The sequence below is a fragment of the Ailuropoda melanoleuca genome, chromosome 12, assembly GCF_002007445.2.
Source record: "Ailuropoda melanoleuca isolate Jingjing chromosome 12, ASM200744v2, whole genome shotgun sequence".
Classification (NCBI taxonomy): domain Eukaryota; kingdom Metazoa; phylum Chordata; class Mammalia; order Carnivora; family Ursidae; genus Ailuropoda; species Ailuropoda melanoleuca.
Window position 1 is genome coordinate 79,670,989 of NC_048229.1, and position 21,819 is coordinate 79,692,807.

The following is a 21,819-nucleotide window of genomic DNA, read 5'->3' on the forward strand; positions in this document are numbered from 1 at the left end:
CCACAATACAGTCAACAGAGTTACCCTATGCGCCAGCATTCACAGGTGCAGACCCGAGAGAAATGGAAACACGTCTACGCAAAAGCAGCACTAGTCACAGTGAGCCAACAGGCAGAAACAACCCAAAGGTCCAGCAAGCCACACTGTATCCACATCAAAAGGAACGCAGAGCTTACACGGGTTACGACGTGTGCTGAGAGGCGACAGACATATCAGACCCACATGCCATAGGACTGCAGGCACAGGAAATGCCCAGCACAGAAAAAGTCAGAAAGCAGGTGAGTGGCTGCCAGAGGCTGGGCAAGAAGGGAAGGGGTGATGCGTGACTGGTTTCTTTTTGGGGTGACCAGGCGGGTCTGGAATGAGACAGCAGGGGGAGGGCTGCACGACCATGTAAATACACCAAGATCCACTGAATCATATGCTCTAAAAAGGTGAATTTTATGATGTGAATGACATCTCAGTTTTATTTATTTTTTTTTTTAATTTTTTTTTTTTAATTTATTCGACAGAGATAGAGACAGCCAGAGAGAGAGGGAACACAAGCAGGGGGAGTGGGAGAGGAAAAAGCAGGCTCATAGCAGAGGAGCCTGACGTGGGGCTCGATCCCGTAACGCCGGGATCACGCCCTGAGCCGAAGGCAGACGCTTAACCGCTGTACCACCCAGGCGCCCCGACATCTCAGTTTTAAAAACCTCGACTCACATAATTTTATGTGACTTACTAACGTGCAAGCCACGTGACACAGGTGCCAACACCACCTCCGCCCCAGCACTGGTGGGCCCGCTGTCCCAGGCAGAGGGAAGAGAGGCACAGAGGCGGCCCCCATCCCCCAGGGACACCGGGCTGGAGAACACGGCCCCTTCCACAAAGCAGAACCAGTGTCATCATTCAATCAGGGGCCACTCTGGAGTTTCATAAATAACATTTATTGGCCGCATTCGCCAGTCTCACCCACATCCACGGCAGCTGCACGGCAAAGGAGCACTGCCTGATGAGAGAACTTGGACCCAACCCCGGATGTGAGTTATAGGACCCGAGAAAATGGTGGCTATCACAGACTCCTTCTGACTTGACGGCTTTCAGTAAAGACCTTGATTATGACTGACATTTTCATTGATGTTCTCGGCAGTGGCTGAAGATTCGAACTTCAAACCCAAAACAAGTGGCTGGAAAGCAAAGAGAAAGGCAGTTACTCAGAACTGTGCCCCATGCTGAGCCCACGCCGCCCTGGCAGGACCTGGCAGGGAGCCTCCATGGGGTGGAAGATGGGGGACCCCCACAGCGGAGGGGGACGCCATCTGAGTCCCTGAGGAGCCCAGGCAGGAAAGCGTACAAGGATGCGATGCCAGGGTGTGTCGTAGCTGACTCACTTCCAGCCATGGGTCCTTGGATGAGGCACTCGGCCCCCAGAGCCCATGCTCCCCCTCGGAGCGGGAAGGACGGTCCCCGCCTTGCGCAGCTGTGAAAGGGATCCGATGTGAGGAAGCTGTGGCACGCCCCATTGAGAAGGCCAGTGTGACGGTCACAGCTCCTCAAGGGTCCCGGCTGGGAAGGTCCCGAGCTCACCTCCCCTCCCGAGGCCTTCACAGTTCTAGCAAACCTCTGCCAGGCCAGCCCGCGGCAGCCAGCAGGTTCTCCTGAGACGAGCTGGTTGTGGAGTCTGGGGGATCTCACAGGGCATCCCGTGGACACCGCAGCCCGACAAGACAGCTCTCCTGAACATCTAGCGGCCACCTGGGCCTCAGCCCGAAGAGCCTGGCTCTGAGGCAAACGCCTCCTACGCGATCATTAGCACTTCCTTTTGGCCTCCCTGACCAGCTACCTCACGCACCATCTGCACCCGAGCTTCTTTCTTTACTCTTCCCAGAGTGGGCCCGGGGGGGGGGGGGGGGGCCAACCCCCACACAGCCCTGATGGCCAAGACAGGGAGTTGGGACTTGTTCTAAGCANCGCAAAGCAAAGAAGAAACAATCTCACGGTTTTACGAGTCTGGTCACGCTCACAAATCGCCCAAAGCTGCCGACCCCCTGCCCCGGCCCCCTTCCCAACAGCACACGCCCAAAGAGGCTGCAGGTCCACACAGGCACTCACATGCAGACGTACCCTGTGGCATCATTTGTAATCACAGGGTTAGAGGCAACACCAGTGCCCAATATTGGGAGAGCAGACAAGCAGGGTGCAGAGGGGAGGGCCTTCTGCTTCCAGCCAGGACCAGAGACAAAGATGGGGCTAACCCCCTGCTGTGAACAACAACAAGGAGGACACTGGACAGAAGACACCTACAACCATTTTCAGATATCGGACACTTTCTAGAATATTCCTCTTACAAGAAGACAGACGCTTAAGAAGCAAACAAGTCAACATATATAAATTTGATCTGCGTGCATTTACATACTGATACAGTTTTGCACATCTTGTATCCACATACATTTGTATATCTGCATGTCCCTGCACACAAGTGTGATGAAAGAGCCTGAGGAGGAGACCAAAGGAAGCAGCCCTGCCTGTCCCCGGGCAGAGGGCCATGAGGGGCACCCTGGAGGAGGGCCTAGGTGGGGTTCCAGGTGACAAGGCCTTAGTGAGGTTCTTGGGGGTGAGGCTGGGGCAAGGGCTTTCCAAAATGGAGCCGCAATGGCTGGGACCAGGTTGAGGGTTGGGGGGGGTGGAGAGGCCATAGGTCCCCAGGCCTGAAGCTGTACTTATTCCCCAGAGGGTTGGCTGGGCGAGCGGCCTCTAACAGCCACCTTCAAGCTCGATGTGGCGGAAATGTGCGCAAACTAGAACCAGTGCCAGTCCACAGGGACAAGGTGAAGAAAGAAAGGTGGGCAGCCCCAAGACACGCAGTGCCCCACCCTCAGTTCTGATGTCCCTGGACTGCTCGTCCATTAAGTGTGTGCTAGCTTGAGATCCCCACGCAAGATGTGGGCAACTCTGGATGGTGAGAACAGCACCACGGTGATCCCGCTGCAGCCACTCCTCACCCTTTCGCTCAGCCACAGCCAACTTCTCCCACGTCCTTGACTCAACTAAACCCCCAGCCCCTGACCAAAACAGCCCGGGGAATGAGATGGGCCCAGGGCCCCCACTGCCCTCACCCTGTGCCTGCTCACCGAATGGCCACCACGACCCTCAGGACCGCCTGCAGGAGGGTCAGGAGGCTGAAGGGCAGGAGGGGGGCCGGGGGGCTCACTCCCCTCCCTGGGGCCAGTGGCTCGTGCTGGTGAAGGGCCTGGAACTGCTGCCACTTGAGGAGGAGCCGCCCGTCACAGCAGATCCGCCAGCGGTTGTACAAGGAGCGCAAGTCCAGGGGGGGTTCTAGGCGAGAAAGCAAGTCAGGCCCTGGGCAGAGTGGGGACAGAGTGCCATGTGTGTGCACAACACACACGGGAGAACCCTCCAGAACCCAGGGCGAGGACACCAGGTGTCCCAGCAAGGCTGGTCACAGCCCCGAGAGTGTGGACGCTGACCAACATCCAGGAAGATGAAGAGAACACTGCTGTGTACTTATTTCTGGGCTGACTGCGGGGCTCATGCCAGCGTCTTTATCCCTTACAGCCACGTGATGAACTCGGTATAGAGGAAAGAATACACAATTTAGCTGGGATGTGCTTCACGGTAATCTTTTTTTTGTGGGGGGGGGGTTGTTTTTCTTTTTTTTGATGGGGGAACAAGTGGCTGAAGCTCAGATGAAACCAGACTGGCAAGAAACTGATAATGAATAGATCTTAGTGATGGAAACGTGGGGTTTATTTGGGTATCTGAAAAAAACACAACCACAAATGGGACTCCAGTGTTTCCATTTCCCTGACACTAGCTTTTGAGATCTGCTTTGGTCCACATGGGACCCTTCTGATATCACAACTTATTTATATTACTCTACTAATGTGCTACAAGTTACACTGGATTTATATACTATATTACATATACCACACGTATACTCTATTTTTCATATTATACACATTACTACTCTAATTACACTAATATGCAAAAGCATAATTAACATAAAACACAGTATTTTCTTTATTAAACAATCCTACTGTAAAAGCATATGGAAGAAAAGCAAATGAGCCTCCTCTTTACAAAGAAAATACAAGATGAAAAATACAGATTTTTCTCTTTAAAATGGAAATAATCTGGATTTGAGGCTAAGGGAAATATTTTTAAATCACTTTTTTAAATGTATTTTTAAATCACTCTATACAAAGCTCAAGGGGAGACAGATCCTAATTGTCCTGGTGCCAGTGAAACCTGGGCTCTCAGTCCTGTCCTGGGAACACCTTCTGGACTGAATGGATTAAGGCTTGACTCACTATTTGTATAAATTGCCTGAACTATTAAACAAGGACTGGAGTAAAAGTTAATACTGGTTTTTGAAAATGTATCAAACTGACGCATATGATTCAACCATAAGCTGAGCTTTCAGCTTTTCTTAAAGATGCAGAGAATTCAAAGCCAAAAACAACCAATAAAAATAACCCATAAATGTGTGATTATGCGGTTAAAAGAGCCGTTTCTCCAACCGTTCTTGTCCTCTTGCTGTGGTTTCTTTCATAAAGGGATTTCTGGCTCTTCTCCCCCAAACTGGAGCCAACGTGCTGCTTTCTGTTTATAGTATCATATGACCCCCAGTCTTGCTCTCGGGTTCCTGAGCTCCTGTCTTCCCCACCCCCACGGGGAACCGTGACCGTCAGCCCAGACACGCACCACAGACCCGCATCCACACCCACACAGGACTTCAGCTCTGCAGACCCACAGGAATGGGGTCCAACGGCACAGGCTGCAGCCGCAGTGTGTCTGGGGCTCCCTCCCGTCGTCCCTCAGGGCTGCGTGCTCTACATGGCAGGTGCCACATTTCAAATACACCCCCACATATGTCCATCCTCCCACCAGGGGATGCTTCGACTGCTCCGGATACCTTGTCAAGGACACTGCAGCTGCAGACAGGCATGCATGTGGGAGTGTCTACCAGACATCACCCACATGGGCTTGCTGGAGGCAAGATGACGCGGATTACAGAAGTTGATAGATGGGAGAAATGGGTGACGTGGTCAAAAGGTACAAACTTCTAGTTATAGATCCTGGGGATCTAATGTACCACACAGTGACCACAGTTAATAATACTGTATTATATATTTGAAAGTTTCTGAGAGAGTAGATCTTAAAAGTTCTCATCATAAGAAAAAAAAATTTGTAACTATATGAGGTGAAGGATGTTAACTAGACCTACTGCCCACTCATTTCACAAAATATAAGTATCAAACCATTACACCGTACATCTGAATCTAATATAAAGTTCAATGTCAATTCTATCTCAATAAAAAATAATTTGACAGATGCCTCTAAACTGCCCCCACAAACGCTGTATACATCCACGCTGCTCCTAACTGCGTGACTCTTGTTATCAGAGCAAATACGTATTTTTGCAGCATTAAGAGGCGGGCATGCTGGCTGGTGGCCACTCATTTCCTGCGCACTCTCCCACCCATCCCCGTGCTCCTGAGTTCTGGGCACACTGCTCAAACTGCTCACCCATCACAAGAACCCAGTGCCAGCCTGGCATCCATCCATTCCCTCCTGCACAGATTCCAGCAAGGGGTGCTCACCACACAGAGCACGGGAACAGCTGGGCAAGGGGAGGACCTGATGCAAACCACCTGGCATGTCCACTCCTCGGTTCACGTGCAATGCAGAGGAAGCACACACGTTGGCCTTCGGAGCCGGACAAGGCCTTCAAGAGCAATCCAACCCACTTGTTTTAGAGACAGAGAAAGGAAAGGTGGGGGCGGTGCTGACATGAGCACATGAGTATATTCTAGCTCACAAACACATAAGTCTGTGAACGTGCTCTGGCACAGATAATACTGCGTCATGACACGTGAATGTGTGCTATGTACTACATCCGCCATAAATACGTGAATGTGTGTATACTAGCTCTCAAATACATAAATGTATAAATGTACCGCAAAATGAATAAATACCTAAATACGATGTCATGAACATACTGTGTGTCCTGCATATGTAAATGTTGGCATGCACACCATATCATCAGTAAATGTATTTACTAGGTCATAAGCATATGTATGTATACACCAGACACACACACACACACACACACAAGCACACACACTATGTCATGAACTATACAAGATTAAAACTTAAAACACCATCTAACCCCAGGCTGCAAACTGGCTTCATCTTGAAAGCCAAAGCAGATAGACTAGTAGAGTGTAAGGCTTCTCTAGGTTCACTGGGGGAAAATGGTAGGCGGCTAGCGACGCCTGGCACGAGAAGGGGGTGAAGACGCGGTATGTGTACCACACAGCCATCTCTGTTTTACAGACATCTGGGGATGAGAAAAGTCTCCCCATCCCCACCACGAGACCCCACCTTCCTTGGGGAGTGAAGGGATGAGACATGTACGCTCAGTTACCTTGGATGCCTTTACAACTCTGCTGCCTTTTCACCACCTAAAAGAAAAGAATGGGGGCAGATGTGTCAGCCCAGCCTGGTGGTCTACCAGAAGGGTGGGTCCAGGGATTGGGCTGGAAACCAGGAAAGGGCTGTGGCCAGCTCAGAATGCAAGCCATGGTCCCCTTTTAAAGGACCTCTGAGTCTTAATTCTGGGGACAGTTTGCTACTTGATGAGAGAAAACCAGCAAATGATAAGTGGGTGAAGGCAGAAAGGAAGCCTCAGCTGACCACCCAGGACAACCAGAAAGCATGGGAGAGAAGGGGCCATGGGGCTAAGGAGGGTTGGACCTGGCCAGAAACCCCAGTAGTCACTGCCCTGGAACCCAGAGACCTGGAGGCACCAGACAGAGCTGAAAAGCCAAGACAGAAACTCAGAGGGAAGGTCCTTCCCAGCCCTTCCCTCTGCCTGCCTGGATGCCCAGAGAGCTGGAGAGGGCACTGAGGTAAGGCGAGGGAGGTAGAGGAGAGGAGGGAGGAACAGGAGGCAGAAGAGATGGCACCAAAGGCAGGGGCAGCGGTGAGAGACCCCCTTCAGAGACCAGTCCCACCCACCCTTCCAGCACCCCCTGGGACACCAAGCTGGCCCTCCCCTGCACTCTACCTCCTTCACTGTGCCTTCCAGGAGACCCCGGACACCAGTGGAGGCCACTGTGGAGAAAGAACCCAGCACCCTCCACCCCATCTCTGGGTCCCTCTGGGGCCTCACTGCTGTGGGCCTCCCTCTTACCTTCTTGTGAGGCCTCAGCACCTGGGGCACCCAGTAGGGCATCACGGCCTGATTCCTAGGCATCGGGAGGCGGCCCCCAAAGCGGTGGCATGGGCAGGGGCATGCCTCAGAGATTTTGGGGATATAAAACCGGACCCTCTTTTGGATCTAACAGAGAGGAAGGGAAGAGAAGGTCCAAAGGGGTTGTGCCCCAGGTTGTGTCTCCCTGAGACAGGGCCCTGGGGAGCTCCTCTTCTGTGCGCTCCCACAGGCCGACCCCAACCACCCAGCTGAGGAAGCAGTCTCCTCTTCATGACATTCCCAGGGGCCACCTGCACCTCTGCAGTGGGAGGTCTGCATGGCTGCCATGGTGGGACATGTGCATTACAGTCAGGGGACGTGGCTCTGGCCTGAGCCTGCAGGCCTCCAGGAGCAGCCCCTGGACACAATAGTTGGCCTCTCTGAGCCTCAACATTCCTGGCTACAAAGCTTTCTGAAAACACGGGTCAGACTCTAAAATGGACAGTGTCTGATGCAGCAATTCCACTCTGGGACACATGAGCATCTGCAGAACAATGCTCACAGAGAACACGAGCTGCAGCATGGCTGTAGTGACCCAAGAGCCCAAGGGCCTGTCTGGGAGGGACACAGGGACACCAGGGAATGGGGAAGCCTTCGGAAAGTGCGAGGCAGACCTGTCTGTCCTGACACGAATGAATGCAGAGACAAGATGTGGGGTGGGAAACGTACACGCAGGCCCATCATGCTGCCATGTGCAGTTTTTATAGAAAATCTATATGCCATGCTTCCTGGACATGAGTTGTGGGGGACCATGGCCTTGTCCCATTCTGTACCCTCCCCCACAGCCATGCCCTTTGCCCTGTGACCTCCGTTCCTTCTGGCAGAGGGGCAGTGTGGAGGCCGCCCCAGATTTTGCTTAGGCCATACGCTGGTTTCGCCCACAGAACGAGGAGGAAGTGACAGCAGCTAGGTCTGGCCGGGCAAAGAGGCCACACAGGCCTCTACAAGGTCTGGGCCTGCACACTGGCCCCAAGATCAGGGACAGGTGGGGCCAGGCCACCCAGCTGAGCCCCTCACGAAGACAGGGACTGCTATTTCAAGCCAGGCAGGCAATGTGTTACATGTCGCTAGTGAAAGAGCACATGCACAGCACATCTCCGGGCCACACAGGGATGCCCCGGGGGAGGCACAGGCGGGGTGTCCCCTCTGTACCACTGTAAGTTCCCACCATGCGCTCATGTCACATGTTAGAAAGACAATAAAACCTGTGTGTGAGTGGACCCTGCTGACTTCCCAAGGCAGAGGAGAAGCAACCCAGAGCAGGTGTGCGACATACTGCAAAGCACAGGACCCCACAGGGGAGGGCTAAGGGGTTGAAGGTTCATCCAAAGGAGGAGATGGAAGAGGTTCTGGAGAACCCAGAAACCTCCGTCCACCCCTGCCTCCTGCCAACATGGCACTGGCCGACAGGATAGGCACACGCAGGCCCCTTCGGCCCTATCCTCCAAGCGCTGGCCGAGCACACTCTCTGCGGCGTGCACTGCGCTAGGAGCAAAGACCCGTCCAGCTGCCAGAATAAACGCCGGGATGCAGGGAGAAAACTCCAAGCCGGAAAAGTCTATCTGGGAAGCATCACTGAGCCACGGCACAGGGGGCTGACTGGGTGGAAAAGGCAGGCGAACAGCATGTGCCTGTTGGAGGGCCTTCAGGATGTGGACAGAATGAACTTCCCAGGCGGACCCTATGGGTTGCCTGCATAGCAATCATTTCCCAGCCCTCCCTTGTTGAAAGAACCCAGCTTTACTCCAGGGCCAAAGTGCCCAGTCCCAAGGGATAAGCATCAGCCCGTCAGGGCTCTGCCAGGAATGAGTCTGGAGGTGAGGACAAACAGGTGAAAGAGAAGTCGGCTGGGGCTTCTAGGAATTTTTTATCCCTGATAAGAAAGCAGGATGGGAGGGTAAGCCTTCTATGCCCCCCTGAGAAAAGGAGGACCCCAGAAAGGCTCCCTTTCTGCCATGTGGATCACGATGTAAAAAAGAGACCCACGGCCACCATCTCGAAACACTAAAGGTGACAGCACCAACACTATGAGTAAAGGATAAAAAGATTCCAGGGGCGCCTGGGTGGCACAGCAGTTAAGCGTTTGCCTTCGGCTCAGGGCGTGATCCCGGCGTTATGGGATCGAGCCCCACATCAGGCCTCTTCCGCTATGAGCCTGCTTCTTCCTCTCCCACTCCCCCTGCTTGTGTTCCCTCTCTCGATGGCTGTCTCTATCTCTGTCGAATAAATAAATAAAATCTTTAAAAAAAAAAAAAAAAAAAAAAAGGATAAAAAGATTCTGGGTCCTTAAACACACCGTTTAGCCATAAAGCCAATCCTAGAGGAGTTCTCTCTCTACCAAGACCTGGATGAACCCATTGTGGGTCAGTTTTCTGTTACTAACACCTAACACCTCCGCTCTGCTGGAAGAGGAGCCGGAGGGGCAAGTGGAAAGGAGGATGGAGCCAGGTGAGGGCAAGATCAGGAAGGGCCCCAGGAACTGTGTCACACTTTGGTCCATACTCAGAAGTTGGGAGCTACAGAGGAGTGAGAGGACCAAATCCACAGTTTTAAAAGCTCACAGGGCTGCCGATCAGAACATGGACAGCCAGAGCTAGAGAGGACAGAGACAGGGAGACCAGCTGGAATAAAAGAGACAGGCTAGGTATCTTGGCTTCTGTATTCCTTCCATCCTGCTTAGGGCCACCTCCTCCCTGATGTCCAGAAGTACATCTCAGTGGGGAGAGTTCTGGATTCTAATTCCTCATCTGCTATGAACTGTGTAACCCTGGAAATGCCTGCCCCTCTCTGGACCTCAGTCTGCCCATCCTTTAAATGAGTACAATAGTGCCTACCCTGCCCAACTTTCAAATGATACAGTGACCAACAGGAGGGACTGAGGCCATCAACACTGCCTAGAACAACATGACTCGGTCATCTTAAAGCCACTGACCCCTTTGAGAGTCTACTAAAAAATGAGAAATGAGAGAGAGAGGGCCTCACTACAATCTACTGATATCACAAGGACAATTAGACAATACTGATGATAATGAACAACACCATGCCAATGAATTTGACAATGACGTAATGGACAAATTTCTTGAAGCTTGCCAAATAAGAATCAGACAACCTAAATAACTCTGTATCCACAGAAGAAATTAAATTTGTAGTTAAAAACCTTCCCACAAAGGAAGCTCTGTCCCACATGGCTTCAGCGGTAAATCCTACCAAACATTAAAGGAAGAAATAATACCAATTCTACACAGTCTTCCAGAAAACTGAAAATGAGAGAATACTTCTCAGCTCATTGTAGCAGGTCAGTGTTACCCAAATACGAAGGCAAACAAGGACAACGCAGAATTGATATCCCTCATGAATACACATGCAAAACTTCTAATCAACTATATGAAGGAAAATGCATCATGATTAAAGAGGGTTTCTCCTAGGAAGTGGTTTAACTTTTGAAAATCCATCAATGCAATCCATCATATTAACAATGATGTGATGATCTCAATCGACACATAAAATCCAGTGTTCATTTTGGATAAAATCTCTCAGAAAACTAGGAATAGCCAGGAACTCCCTCAGCCTGACAGGGCATCTAAACCAATGGCTAACATCATACTTCATCGTGAAAACCCCAATGCTGTCCCTCTAAGATGCGAAAGAAGACAAGGACATATTGTCTCCCCACTCCACTCAGCGGCGTACTGGAAGTTTTAGCCAGGGTATCAGGCAAGAAAAAATTAAAGGCATCCAAACTGGAAAGGAAGGAATGAAATCTCTCTCTGTAGATGACATGATGATCTATGTAGAAAATCTGATAGAGGGGCACCTGGGTGGCACAGCGGTTGGGCATCTGCCTTCGGCTCAGGGCGTGATCCCGGCGTTATGGGATCGAGCCCCACATCAGGCTCTTCCGCTATGAGCCTGCTTCTTCCTCTCCCACTCCCCCTGCTTGTGTTCCCTCTCTCTCTGGCTGTCTCTATCTCTGTTGAATATATAAATAAAATCTTTAAAAAAAAAAAAAAAAGAAAATCTGATAGAATCTACAAAAAGAGCTACTAGAAAAAAGGAGGTAAGCATTAGTGTAGGATGCAAGATCAAAATACAAAAATCAGTGGTATTTCTAAATACTAGCAATGAGCAATCATAAAGTGAATTTTTTAAATGCTGTCATCAAAACTATGAAATACTCATGGATCAATCTGACAGAAGGTGTGCCAGACCCATGCACTGCTGACTGCAAGCAACCCCTGAGAAACATGAAAGGCCTACACAGATAGAGAGATCACTGCGTTCTCAGGTCAGAAGAGTCAGTATCATTAAGACGATGATTCTCTTTATGCTAATTTACACAAAAAATACCAACCAAAATCCCAGCAGGACATTTCTGTAGAAACCGGCAATGGGACTCTAAAATTCACGTGGAGGGGTGCCTGGGTGGCACAGCAGTTAAGTGTCTGCCTTCGGCTCAGGGCGTGATCCCAGCGTTATGGGATTGAGGCCCACATCAGGCTCCTTCGCTATAAGCCTGCTTCTTCCTCTCCCACTCCCCCTGCTTGTGTTCCCTCTCTCACTGGCTGTCTCTATCTCTGTCAAATAAATAAATAAAATCTTTTAAATAAATAAATAAATAAAAATAAATAAATAAATAAATAAATAAATAAAATTCATGTGGAAATGCAAGCAAACTAGAATGCCCAACTTAAAGAGAACCGGCACTGGAGGACACACGGCTCCCTATAAAGTCAGAGTAATGGAGACAGCGTCGCGGTGTGCAGACAACCAGAGCAGCAGACGGACAGAGTCCAGAAACAGACCCACAGCTACATGCACAGCTCATTTCTGGCAAAGGTGCAAAAGCCAGCTGGTGGAGAAAGCACAGCCTCTATGACACATGGTGTTAGAACAACTGGACACCCAAGACGAAAACAAAGGGATGTCAACCCATACCTCAAGCTATAGACAAAAATTAACTTAAAATGGATCACAGAACTAAACACAAACTGTAAACTATAACAGTTCTAGAAGAAAATACAGGAGAAACCTTCCTGACCTTGGCTTATGTTAAGATTTGTTAGGAATACTTAGAAAGCATGTCCTACAGCTGTGCTGGGGGGAGGGGCATATCTAAGCAAGACCCAGAAAAGGTCAGATTGATAAAGTGAACGCCATCAAAATTTAAAACTTATGCTCTGTGAAAAATACTGATAAGAGAATAAAAGGACAAGTCAAAAACATGGAGAAATGCTTACAAATTGAGTTATCTCATATTATGTGCAGAATGTATAAAGAACTCTCGACACTCAATAATTAAAAAAAAAAAAAAAGCAAACAACCCAATGTTCCTAAATGGGCAAAACACCTGAACAGACACATATCAAGTAAGACATGCAGATGCCAACCGCATATGGAGGAGGCACTCTGCATCACTGGTTGCTATGGAAATACAAACTAGAGCCACAGCAAGACACACACCTATTAAGACGGCTAAAATTTAAAAAACTGAGGAAGCCACATGTTAATGAGGCTGTAGAGGAACTGTACACACTGCTGCTTGGGTTGTAAAATGATACGACCACTTCAGAAAACAGTTGACAGTTTCTTAAAAAGTTAAACATACACCTAGCCCATGATTCAACAAGTCCCTCCTAGATCTTTGCCCAAGAAAAATGAAGGTGTGTTCATGCAAAGACTTGTACATAAACGTCCAGAGCAGCTTTCTTTGTAACAGACAGAACTTGTGGAGACGGTGCAAATGTCCTTCACTGGACCAATGGCTGCACTGCGGTCCAGTCATATGATGGACACTACCCAGCACCACGCAGCAACCGCATGGAGGAAGCTCGGAAATAATTATGCTGAGTGAACGAGGCCAAAGAGGACCTACTATATGATTCCATTTATATAAAATCTGAGGAAATGCAAACTGATCTGGGGTAACAGAAACAGATCGGTGGTTACCTGGGGACGGCAGGGTGGGGAGGGCTGGGGGAAGTCACAAAGGGGCACAAAGAAACCTTTCAGGGTCGTGTGCGTGCACGTCATCCAGCGGCAGTGATGGTTTCACAGATGGGTATCTATGTCAAGACTTAGCAAACTGTACATTTTACAAATGTGCAGTTATCACATATCAGTCTTAACTCCATAGATTTGGTTTTTGAAAAAAATCTGGATTTTAAAAAAAACACAACCTGTCTCCCAGAAATTGTAAGATATCACTCATATAACACCTATGATTTTCAGGGGTGACTGGTCCCCTGAAGTTCACCCCGGACTCAGATGAAGAAGCCCTGGTCCAAGTCACCTACCTGTTTTCGGGGTCTCAGGGACAAAGGGACCCAGTAAGGCAACGCCGCCTCGACCCTGGGCACCGGCAGGCAGCCCCCAAATTTGGCCTGGCACTCACAGCAGATGGGCTCTCGATGAACAGTGCTGGGGACGGGACACATCTGAGCAAGAGCCAGAAAAGACAATTAAACATGCTGCTGTATTTGCAATGTGAGCCAAGGAACTCTCTTGAATAATAAATCAATGCCTGGAGACAGCCAGGGTTTAGGCAGGGTGTCCAGGGACAGGGAACAGGGGCCCCAGCTCCTCCTGCAGGTCAGAAAGAGGCAGGCTACCATGGCTCACTCTCCAGAATCTATGAGAGGGGGACCAGCAGAGCCTGCACACCAGGTGCTAGGATTCCTAGCCACTTCCTGCTGCATTACCATGAGCAGGTCTGGGGAAGTATAACTGACTGCAGTGGGGAGAGGGTTGCTCTTTTTGGGTGTCAATCTGCCATCAGTGCTTTACATTCACAAAGGCTTCCACATCCAGCCAATGTGATCCTCACCAAGCCCACAGGCAGGAAGGAGAGGGGAAGTCATCCTCTCCAGGATCAGATGAAAAAGCTGATGCCCAAAGCAGGTACATCAGGGGGCAGTGTTGTTCTCCCAGGCCTCCCAAATTCCTGTCTTGAAGTGTCTTCAGGAGCTAGGAGTGGGGGAGGCAGTGCGTGACCCTACACAGAGACACTGGGGGCTAGGTGATGGGCTCTGGAACCGCAGACTCTGTGTCTGACACATCCTCACGAGATGCTGTCTGTGGACCCACCCACATTCTCCACTCTCACGAACCCACGGGCTTGCTGGGAATTGGAGCAAAGCTGCTAAGAGTTTGCTTTCCTTACCGAATGATCTTTGAGGCACACTTCTTTTCCAAAGATTTGAAATGTGCTCTTCCTAGAAAACAAGAACAGGAAGGCTTAGAAAGTTCTGGGCTTTGTGTAAATTGAGGGGGGACGCAGGACTGCGGGGTGAGGACGCGGGCCAGGTTTCTTGGAACTGACTCATGTCACTCAACCTCAGGGAGGGAGGGGGCATCCTCCTGAGACTAAGAGGGGGTAGGGGCTGACAAGAGAAGCAGGTGTGTGCATGCTCCTGAATGTCAGGCTGGTGTAACGTCCTGCTTTCCCAAGCCTATTCACTTCACACACACTTCAGTTAAACGTGTGCTGGGCCCTTTGGGAATGACAGGAAGGCTCCACCCTAGTGAGACCTTTCCAACCACAAACCCTAGGGCACCCCCGAGCTTACTTGGAATACTGAAGGCAAAGATTGTCCAAACTGTACGCTACACGAAACTGCCCCGGAGTCACGGCAGACTGTGTTGACTCCTCCCCATTACCGGGCCGCCCCCAGGAACAAGTTGCTAGAATGCCACTCGGAGTCCCGGGGCGGGGGGGGGGGGGGGGGGGANGGGGGGGGGGGGGGCATAAAGGGAGCGAACACAAAACAAAGCAGGTCTCCCCTGCCGGTGGTGTGTCCGAGTGCTTTGTAACGTGGAAACCGTGGGAACCGTAGGTGACACAGTGCTTTCGTGTTTCCTTTTACCGTAAGCATCCTCGTGACCATCACTTTGTTACAGCACCAGCGCCAGGTCCCTGCCCTCTGCACGCCCAGCTCATGCTTGCAAACAGAGGCGGCGGCAGGCTCCGGGGCAGGCGTCCCGCCCCCGCTGCCAAGGCCGGGGCGGGGGGGAGAACCCCCAGCTCAGTGCCCGCACTTCAAACGGGTCCGACCCCCCCAGGCCCCAGGCCCCAGCCCCGAGGCTGACGCCCGGCTCTCCTAACAGACTGGCTCACAGGTCAGCCCAGCGAAACTCGTTCTGGGGCTTTGTGCCAACACTGCGGGGCAAGAGCAGATCCTTCTGTGTCGAGGCTGTCAGCCTGCAGAGTGGCGGGCTCCGGAAAGCGCGGCGGACGGACGGACGGTCCCTGGCCACCGTCCGCAGCGTGGGGACGCACCCGAGCCTGAACACCCTCCCCTGACGTTCTCAGGTCGGGAAACACTACACGGCCCTCCGGTGCTTACGTCAGCGTAGGCGTGCGCTCTGCCCTGCCTACGTGCTCCAGCCAGCGCTGGGCCGGAGGGACCGGGGCCCGGGCCCCCCAGGGACGGGGCTGGGGCCGCCCCGGGTGCGGCGTCCGCGGCCCGGTGAGCGGGGCTCAGGGACGCACCTGCCTGCCGCGACGCGCTCGGGGGAGTGCGTGCTGACAGACCCAACGGACACCCGAGGGCTCCCGGAAGTGCCCGCCGCGGCTCCGGCAGGGTCGCGGTGGTGGAGGCCGCGGTGACCATCGTGAGGCGGGTGACGACAGAAGACCCGGCCCTCACGCGAGTCTCCTCCCCGCGGCTAACACGCGCACGCACGCTCGCGCACGAGGCTGCCCATCCCGAGTCCCTCTCCTTCCGCCCCCTCCCCGCCGCAGGCCCCGCCCTTCCGGCCCGACGGCCCCGGCTCGCCGCGGACTCGCCCGAGCTTAGCCAATCATGAGCTGCCTTCTATGCATGTACCGTCATCTGGAGGCTGACTGGCTTCTGGGGGCGTGGCCTCTGCGCCGGGGGGTCACGGGGAGGGCTTGGGGCGGAGGGGAACGCCCCCGGGCCGCCTCCCGCGGGCGCCGCAGCCGGGTCTCCGCCCCCCGCACGGCGCCGTGTCGGTGCTTGGTGCTTGTCCCAAGTTCGGATTCAGCTGCGCGCCCAGCGTCTGGGCCCGAGTCGCGGCTGTTAGAGACGCGTGTTGTTCCTGAGCGACCTGGGCTTGGGCGGCCGTCCCGTGGGCTCCGAGAGGACGCCAGGACGTGCGGCTTGGGAGAGCCGGAGGCCGTGTGCCTCTCGCTCCCCGCAGACTCCGGCCGGCGCCTCTCGGGAACGAGTGCCCCCCACTTGGAAGGGTTTCGTGCGGAATGTAGTATTCTCGGCCCGACCCAGCATTGCCCGAACCGACCTGAGTAACCAGCCCTGACGGGCGACCCGGGTGCGCTGCCCCGGGTTCCGGGCTCCGTAACCGGCCAGGGACAGGGCTGAGCTTGCAGCCGGCGCGCTCACGCACCCCCGCTGCCCGGGGCCGCGGCCCCCGCAGACCCGCGGGCACGGATTTCAGGCCACCCCTGCGTGGGGTATCCAGGAACCTCACCGCTGACCTAGCGCTTTATCCACAGCTGCCTCGTCTCTGCCTGCCTGGGAGTGCCGTCGGCTTCCCGCTTTCCGCATCCTCCTCCTGAGCTCCGGGGTAAAAGACGGGCCCATGCCCCCGGGACTTGCTGTTCCCTGTCCACAGTAGCTCAGCACTGCCCCCGTCCCCTCCCCCTCCCCAGGAATGGCTGGAAGGACTGTCGAATACCAGGCTTACCGAGAATGTCGCAGCTGCCAGTTGATACCACCGTCAGCAAACCGTTTGGCAGTATTTACAAAACCTAAACCTATGAATGAGGACCCTATACCCGAGCGGGTTCCTGACCCAGTCATACACCCCCAGAGAAATGAGAAGGTCCACCAGAAGGCAGGACAAACAGCCACAGCAATGTTAACAGCTCCAAACTGGAAATGACCCAAATGCCCCCTCATAGCAGAAAAAATGGAAGAAAGAATTGGTGGCATTTCCACATAGAGCAGCATGACCTATGGACGGAGAAGAGCACACAGCTGCACCCCACAACAGTGTGGAGAAGCCAGGCCCCAAAGCAGGCACGTGATTCCACACGTAGGACCCTCCAGGCAGGAAAGCAAATCCCTCACCACACAGCCCTGCCCTGGGTGTTCAGAGTAACCAGGTCCTGACCCCGATCCTGGCCCTGCCGCTCCCTCACTGTGGGTATCAGGCAAGTAGCCCCACTTCTGCACACCTGGGGGTAAAGCGGTCTGTAAAACAGGGATAACCGCGGGCCCATCTACGGGAAGTTTGAGAAGGTTGGTAAGATGGAGCATGCGGTAAGCCTCCCAGGCGGGTCAGCTGTCACACGTGAGTGTGGCAGATCCTATTTTTTCCCTATATTTTCCTTTTCCCTTCCTACTTCAGGCAGGGGTTGGCGCACTGCCACCGCCTCAGAGGAGGCCAGTAGGACCAGAGAAGCCTGTGGCTTCCAATCTCTGTCAGGCTTGTGTTTCCAAAGCTCCCAGGTAGAAGGAGCAGAGAGAGAGCTCTGAGTCCCAGCCATGGTGCAGTTGTGCAGTGTGTTCACCAGCCAAGGGTCCCTGGCTGAGAGCATGAGTCGGGCTTGTATTCAGCCTGCACTGGGCCTGGGCCTGCCCCTGGGCTAGCAGTGGCTCAGCAGACACCAGACACCTGGTAGCAGGAGCCAGCAGACCAGAGGGGACCATGTGACCTGGCTCAAAGGGGATGGAGAAGTGGTGGGCCGCTGAGACAGGCATGGCCAGCACCTCTGCAGCCCCCCAGCCCCCACAGCACTCACATGCTGATGGCTGTCAACTCCTAATAACTGCCTGATGCCCAATGATGACCTCCAAACCCCTGTCCAGGAGCAGGCCAAGAGTGCCAGGGATTAATGCCCTCGGTGGTGACAGGGAAGATGGATAAGTATCTGAGCTTCTGGCCTGCAGGTGGGACAGCTGTGGGGTGTGCTCCAGACCATCTCCCAGCATCCCTGCGGGCCTGAGCCCCAGCTGCCCACACTGCTGCCCCCTTGATGATGCCCTTTGCACCACCCCTCACTCCCCACACCCTATCCCAGGTCATCTCCCCAGTAATTTATTTGTAGATCCTAGCTCAGGGCTGGCTTTTAGGGGAACCCAGCCAAGAGAGCCCCTTCCTGCCACCCCTGTGACCGTCATCTACAGCCTGGAGGGGCTCTTTCAGATTGTCATGAAGCCTCGTACCACCTGCATCGGGGACAGAGCCCAGAACTGGGGCCACCTGTGCCCTCGGAGAGCTGGTAGCAGAGGGGGACTCTCCCCAGTCACTCCTGCATGTGGTGAGGGCGGCAGGCTGTGGCAGCATGAGGCCGAGTGCTAACAAAGGCTTTACAAACAAAACCAACCCTGGGCAGATGCGGGGAGAGCAGCAGAAGGAGGGCAACCACAGCCTTGCTGGGGCAAGATGAGGGCAGGTCTCCAAACACACAGAGACGGGGCACAAACGACCTTCTGTCCCTTGTTCCAGACTGGATTTCCCGAAGCACTGAACCTCGTCTAGGAGTGGAAGAGAACAGGGCCTGTCCTCTACTCCAAACGAGGACCCGAGCCCACAGTAAGCAGCAGGGTGTGGGGAGACCGGGGGACCCTGAGTGGGGACACCTCTATGTGACCCGATAGAGCTGGCTGCCAAGCCAGAGGGCCCAAAGTGGCAGGTCACACCCCTGCCCCTGCGGGTGGACAGAGCAAGGGAGATACCATCCAGCAGCAAGGACACTGTCCTCAGGACCATCACAGCCACCACCGCACTGGTCCTGGGGACCGTGGCTGGAGGACTGTCCTGTCCACACGTCCACATCCGTACCCTCAAAAACATTGTTACTGCTAACCCAGAAATTGTAATTTTGTTTTGAGGCTCGTTATTAAGGATAACCTTGACTGACGGACCCATGACGGGCACAGAGAAGGGGCTCTACAAAGCTAAATCTCATGGGTTTGCTAAAAACAGGATTTAAAAAATGTCTTTTCAAACTTTTTTTAAAAAGTAATTTCTACACCCAACTTGGGGCTCAAACTTACATTCCTGAGATCAAGAGTCACACGTTCATGTCCCCCATTGGGGGGAACTTTGGGGTCTCTCGGAAGTATCCTTCCCAGTCCAGTCTGGGTCACAGTCATGCCACGTGCGGGCGACTTGTGTGGTGTATTAACGGCCCCCAGATCCACGACTCCTTTTTTCACTCCGACTGGGGCCCTGCGTATGTGACCGGTCCCCAGTGTGCAAGTTGGCTGCCCCAAACTCACCTTTCCTTATGGGATCGCAGGCTCCGTCATCACCCCTTATTGTCCCCGCCTCTCCAACCACAACATTCTAGAACTCTCTTTGACGTGCTGTAGAACATGGGCTCCCTTTGTTTCACCACATCCTGTGCTCTACCAGGGGACATGGCACCACCACCACCACCATCCTTACTGTCATCAGAGCGCCACAAAAAGGACACAGCCCGAGCCAGCCAGCCAGGCTCAGGGAGAGTGTGTTCATTTGCAGACACCTGTCACTGTCTCACCCCAGCACCAAGGACTCACATCCTAGTGCTTTCCATGAGATCCCTGGAGCATCTTCTAGAAGAGGGGCTCCATGCCATGTCTCCCCATGCCTGTGGTGCCCTGTGGGAGACTGCCTCCCAACAGAGCTGTGGAATGTTAGAAGCAGGGGGAGTGAAGCTCCATGGTGATGAGGGCCGCTCACCCAGGCTCCACAGCCTCTGTCCCCATCCTGGGTCCTGGAGGGAGCCTGAGGAGAGGACAGGAATTGGGTCTAGGTCCTCACCGGCCTCTTGGGCCCTGGTCCATGGGGGTGCTCAGCAGCCCCTCTCTGAATGACAATCTGCGTAAGGGCTGACCTGCCCACCCACTGCAGGGCTCAGGGCTCCCCTCCTCTGCTGCCTAGACCCCCAGGTGGGGATGGCAGCAGCCCTGAGCCAGCGTCTGGACACCTGTCGTCCACTGAGTGGTCACAGGGGCTCCAGTGAGGTGAGCCTCAGAGCCGAGCCACTAGCAGGTGGGACCCCTGAGACCACATCTGGCCCAGCAGCACACCCAGACGAGTGGAATCAGATCTACACCCCAGCCCTCCTGTCTCATTCCCTGAACCCCACATCCTGCTGTCCACAACTCCTCATCTAGACTCTGGTCCTTCCCAGGCCAGGCCAGTTCTAACCCGAATCCGCACAGCAGCCTCGTATGGGGCACCTGCCACCCCCACCTTTGCAGCATGGCCCTCGGTGCTCCTGGTGGATCCAAGTGAGAGCCCCAGGCCTCCCTCCGTCCACGGGACCCTGTGTCATCTGTGCCTGTGTGGATACAAGTGCACACATGCACACACACAGACCCACAAAAATTCACATGGCCTATCTGTGGTATTAAAATGCCACAGGAAGAATTCGGAAAAAACGTCTAGAAAAGCTCCTTGGAGGGAGAGGAAAACGAAGAAAAGGCTGAGAAGCGCTGCTCGCCGCAGCGCTCTCATCTGGAAACCCGACATCCTAAGAAAGGCAAAGCTACAGGGATGGAGGCGGACCGGGGCTGCAGGGTGGGGTGCTGGCTAGGAAGGGGCAGCACCAGGGAGTCCGAAGGGAAGGGGAGGCTCCGTGGCCCCTGCTCCAGCTGTATGCACACCCACGGAAGACACGCACACACCAAACATTCACAGAAATTGTAACACGGAACCTAACCAAGGAGCAAGGACAGCTCAACCACTTCTCACCGAAGAGCGAGGCACAGCTGCTGTCGAAAGCCTTCCGCATCCTCCTACCGAGAGATGCTGGGAAGGAAAAGCTTGTTACGCAGCACGGAGGACAGCCACAGGAGGGCCGCCCCGTGGCAGCACCAGAACCCCGCGGGGTTTTCGGAAGCTACGGACGCTCGAACCCTCTCCCCAGAGGCTGACGCTCAGCATCCCAGGGCTGGGCAGGCATCTCCCTGTCCCACCGGGCCACCCACAGGGAGCCAGCCCATCGGTCCAAGCGGCCAGCAGCACTGCTTCCAACACACGGGCCTCATCGCCGCCCAACTACCAGGCGCCAGGGCAGGTGTGCTGGGGAAGGCAGCCCCGGACCTGAGAGGATCCAAACCTCCGGAGCACCAGAGAGACCCACTGCCCAGGCCCTGCTGAGGTTCTGGAAGTCATGTCCATCCTGGGTTGAGGGAGACAGGTAAGGACACAGCCTCACCCACTGTCCACACCCTGCAGACGCCAGGCCAGGCATCGCCCAAGTCAGGTACCAGAGGTCCAAGTGCGCCAATGTCCATGTCGGCCTTGACCCCCCACGGCACTGGGGATAGACCACACCCTAAGAGCGTGTCCCCAAGTGTTCAAAGGAGGCCCCGAGGCCCATTTGGGGGACATTTCGTGCTGTGACCCGTGCAGGACGGAGACCCGCTGCTTATGCGCTGCTGTGTCCACAACGTGCAGCACCATGTTTGAGGCATGGAGGTGCAGGTACTAACCACAAGATGACCACCCACAGGGGACACTGGCCATGTCTGCAGGCGCCTTGGGTTGCTGTGTTAGGGGAGAACAGGAATGGCGCTCAGTGCCCTACGGCATGGGATGGTCCCAAACATGGAGACTCAGTGCCCAGTAGAGAAGGCTCC

The 21,819-nt window shown here is 53.8% G+C and overlaps 1 protein-coding gene across 1 annotated transcript; it reads right to left on the reverse strand.

The window, feature by feature from the left end:
- Nucleotides 1–908: 908 nt before the first annotated feature.
- On the reverse strand, nt 909–16,875 carry C12H16orf95 (chromosome 12 C16orf95 homolog). The gene is made up of 7 exons (XM_034672506.1): nt 16,709–16,875; nt 14,421–14,472; nt 13,555–13,695; nt 7,202–7,348; nt 6,434–6,470; nt 3,114–3,318; nt 909–1,169 (listed from the first exon to the last, which is right to left on the reverse strand). Exons 1-7 carry the CDS (start codon nt 16,819–16,821, stop codon nt 1,151–1,153), a joined length of 714 nt encoding a protein of 237 aa, XP_034528397.1. The 5' UTR covers nt 16,822–16,875; the 3' UTR covers nt 909–1,150.
- Between the last annotated feature and the right edge of the window lie 4,944 nt (nt 16,876–21,819).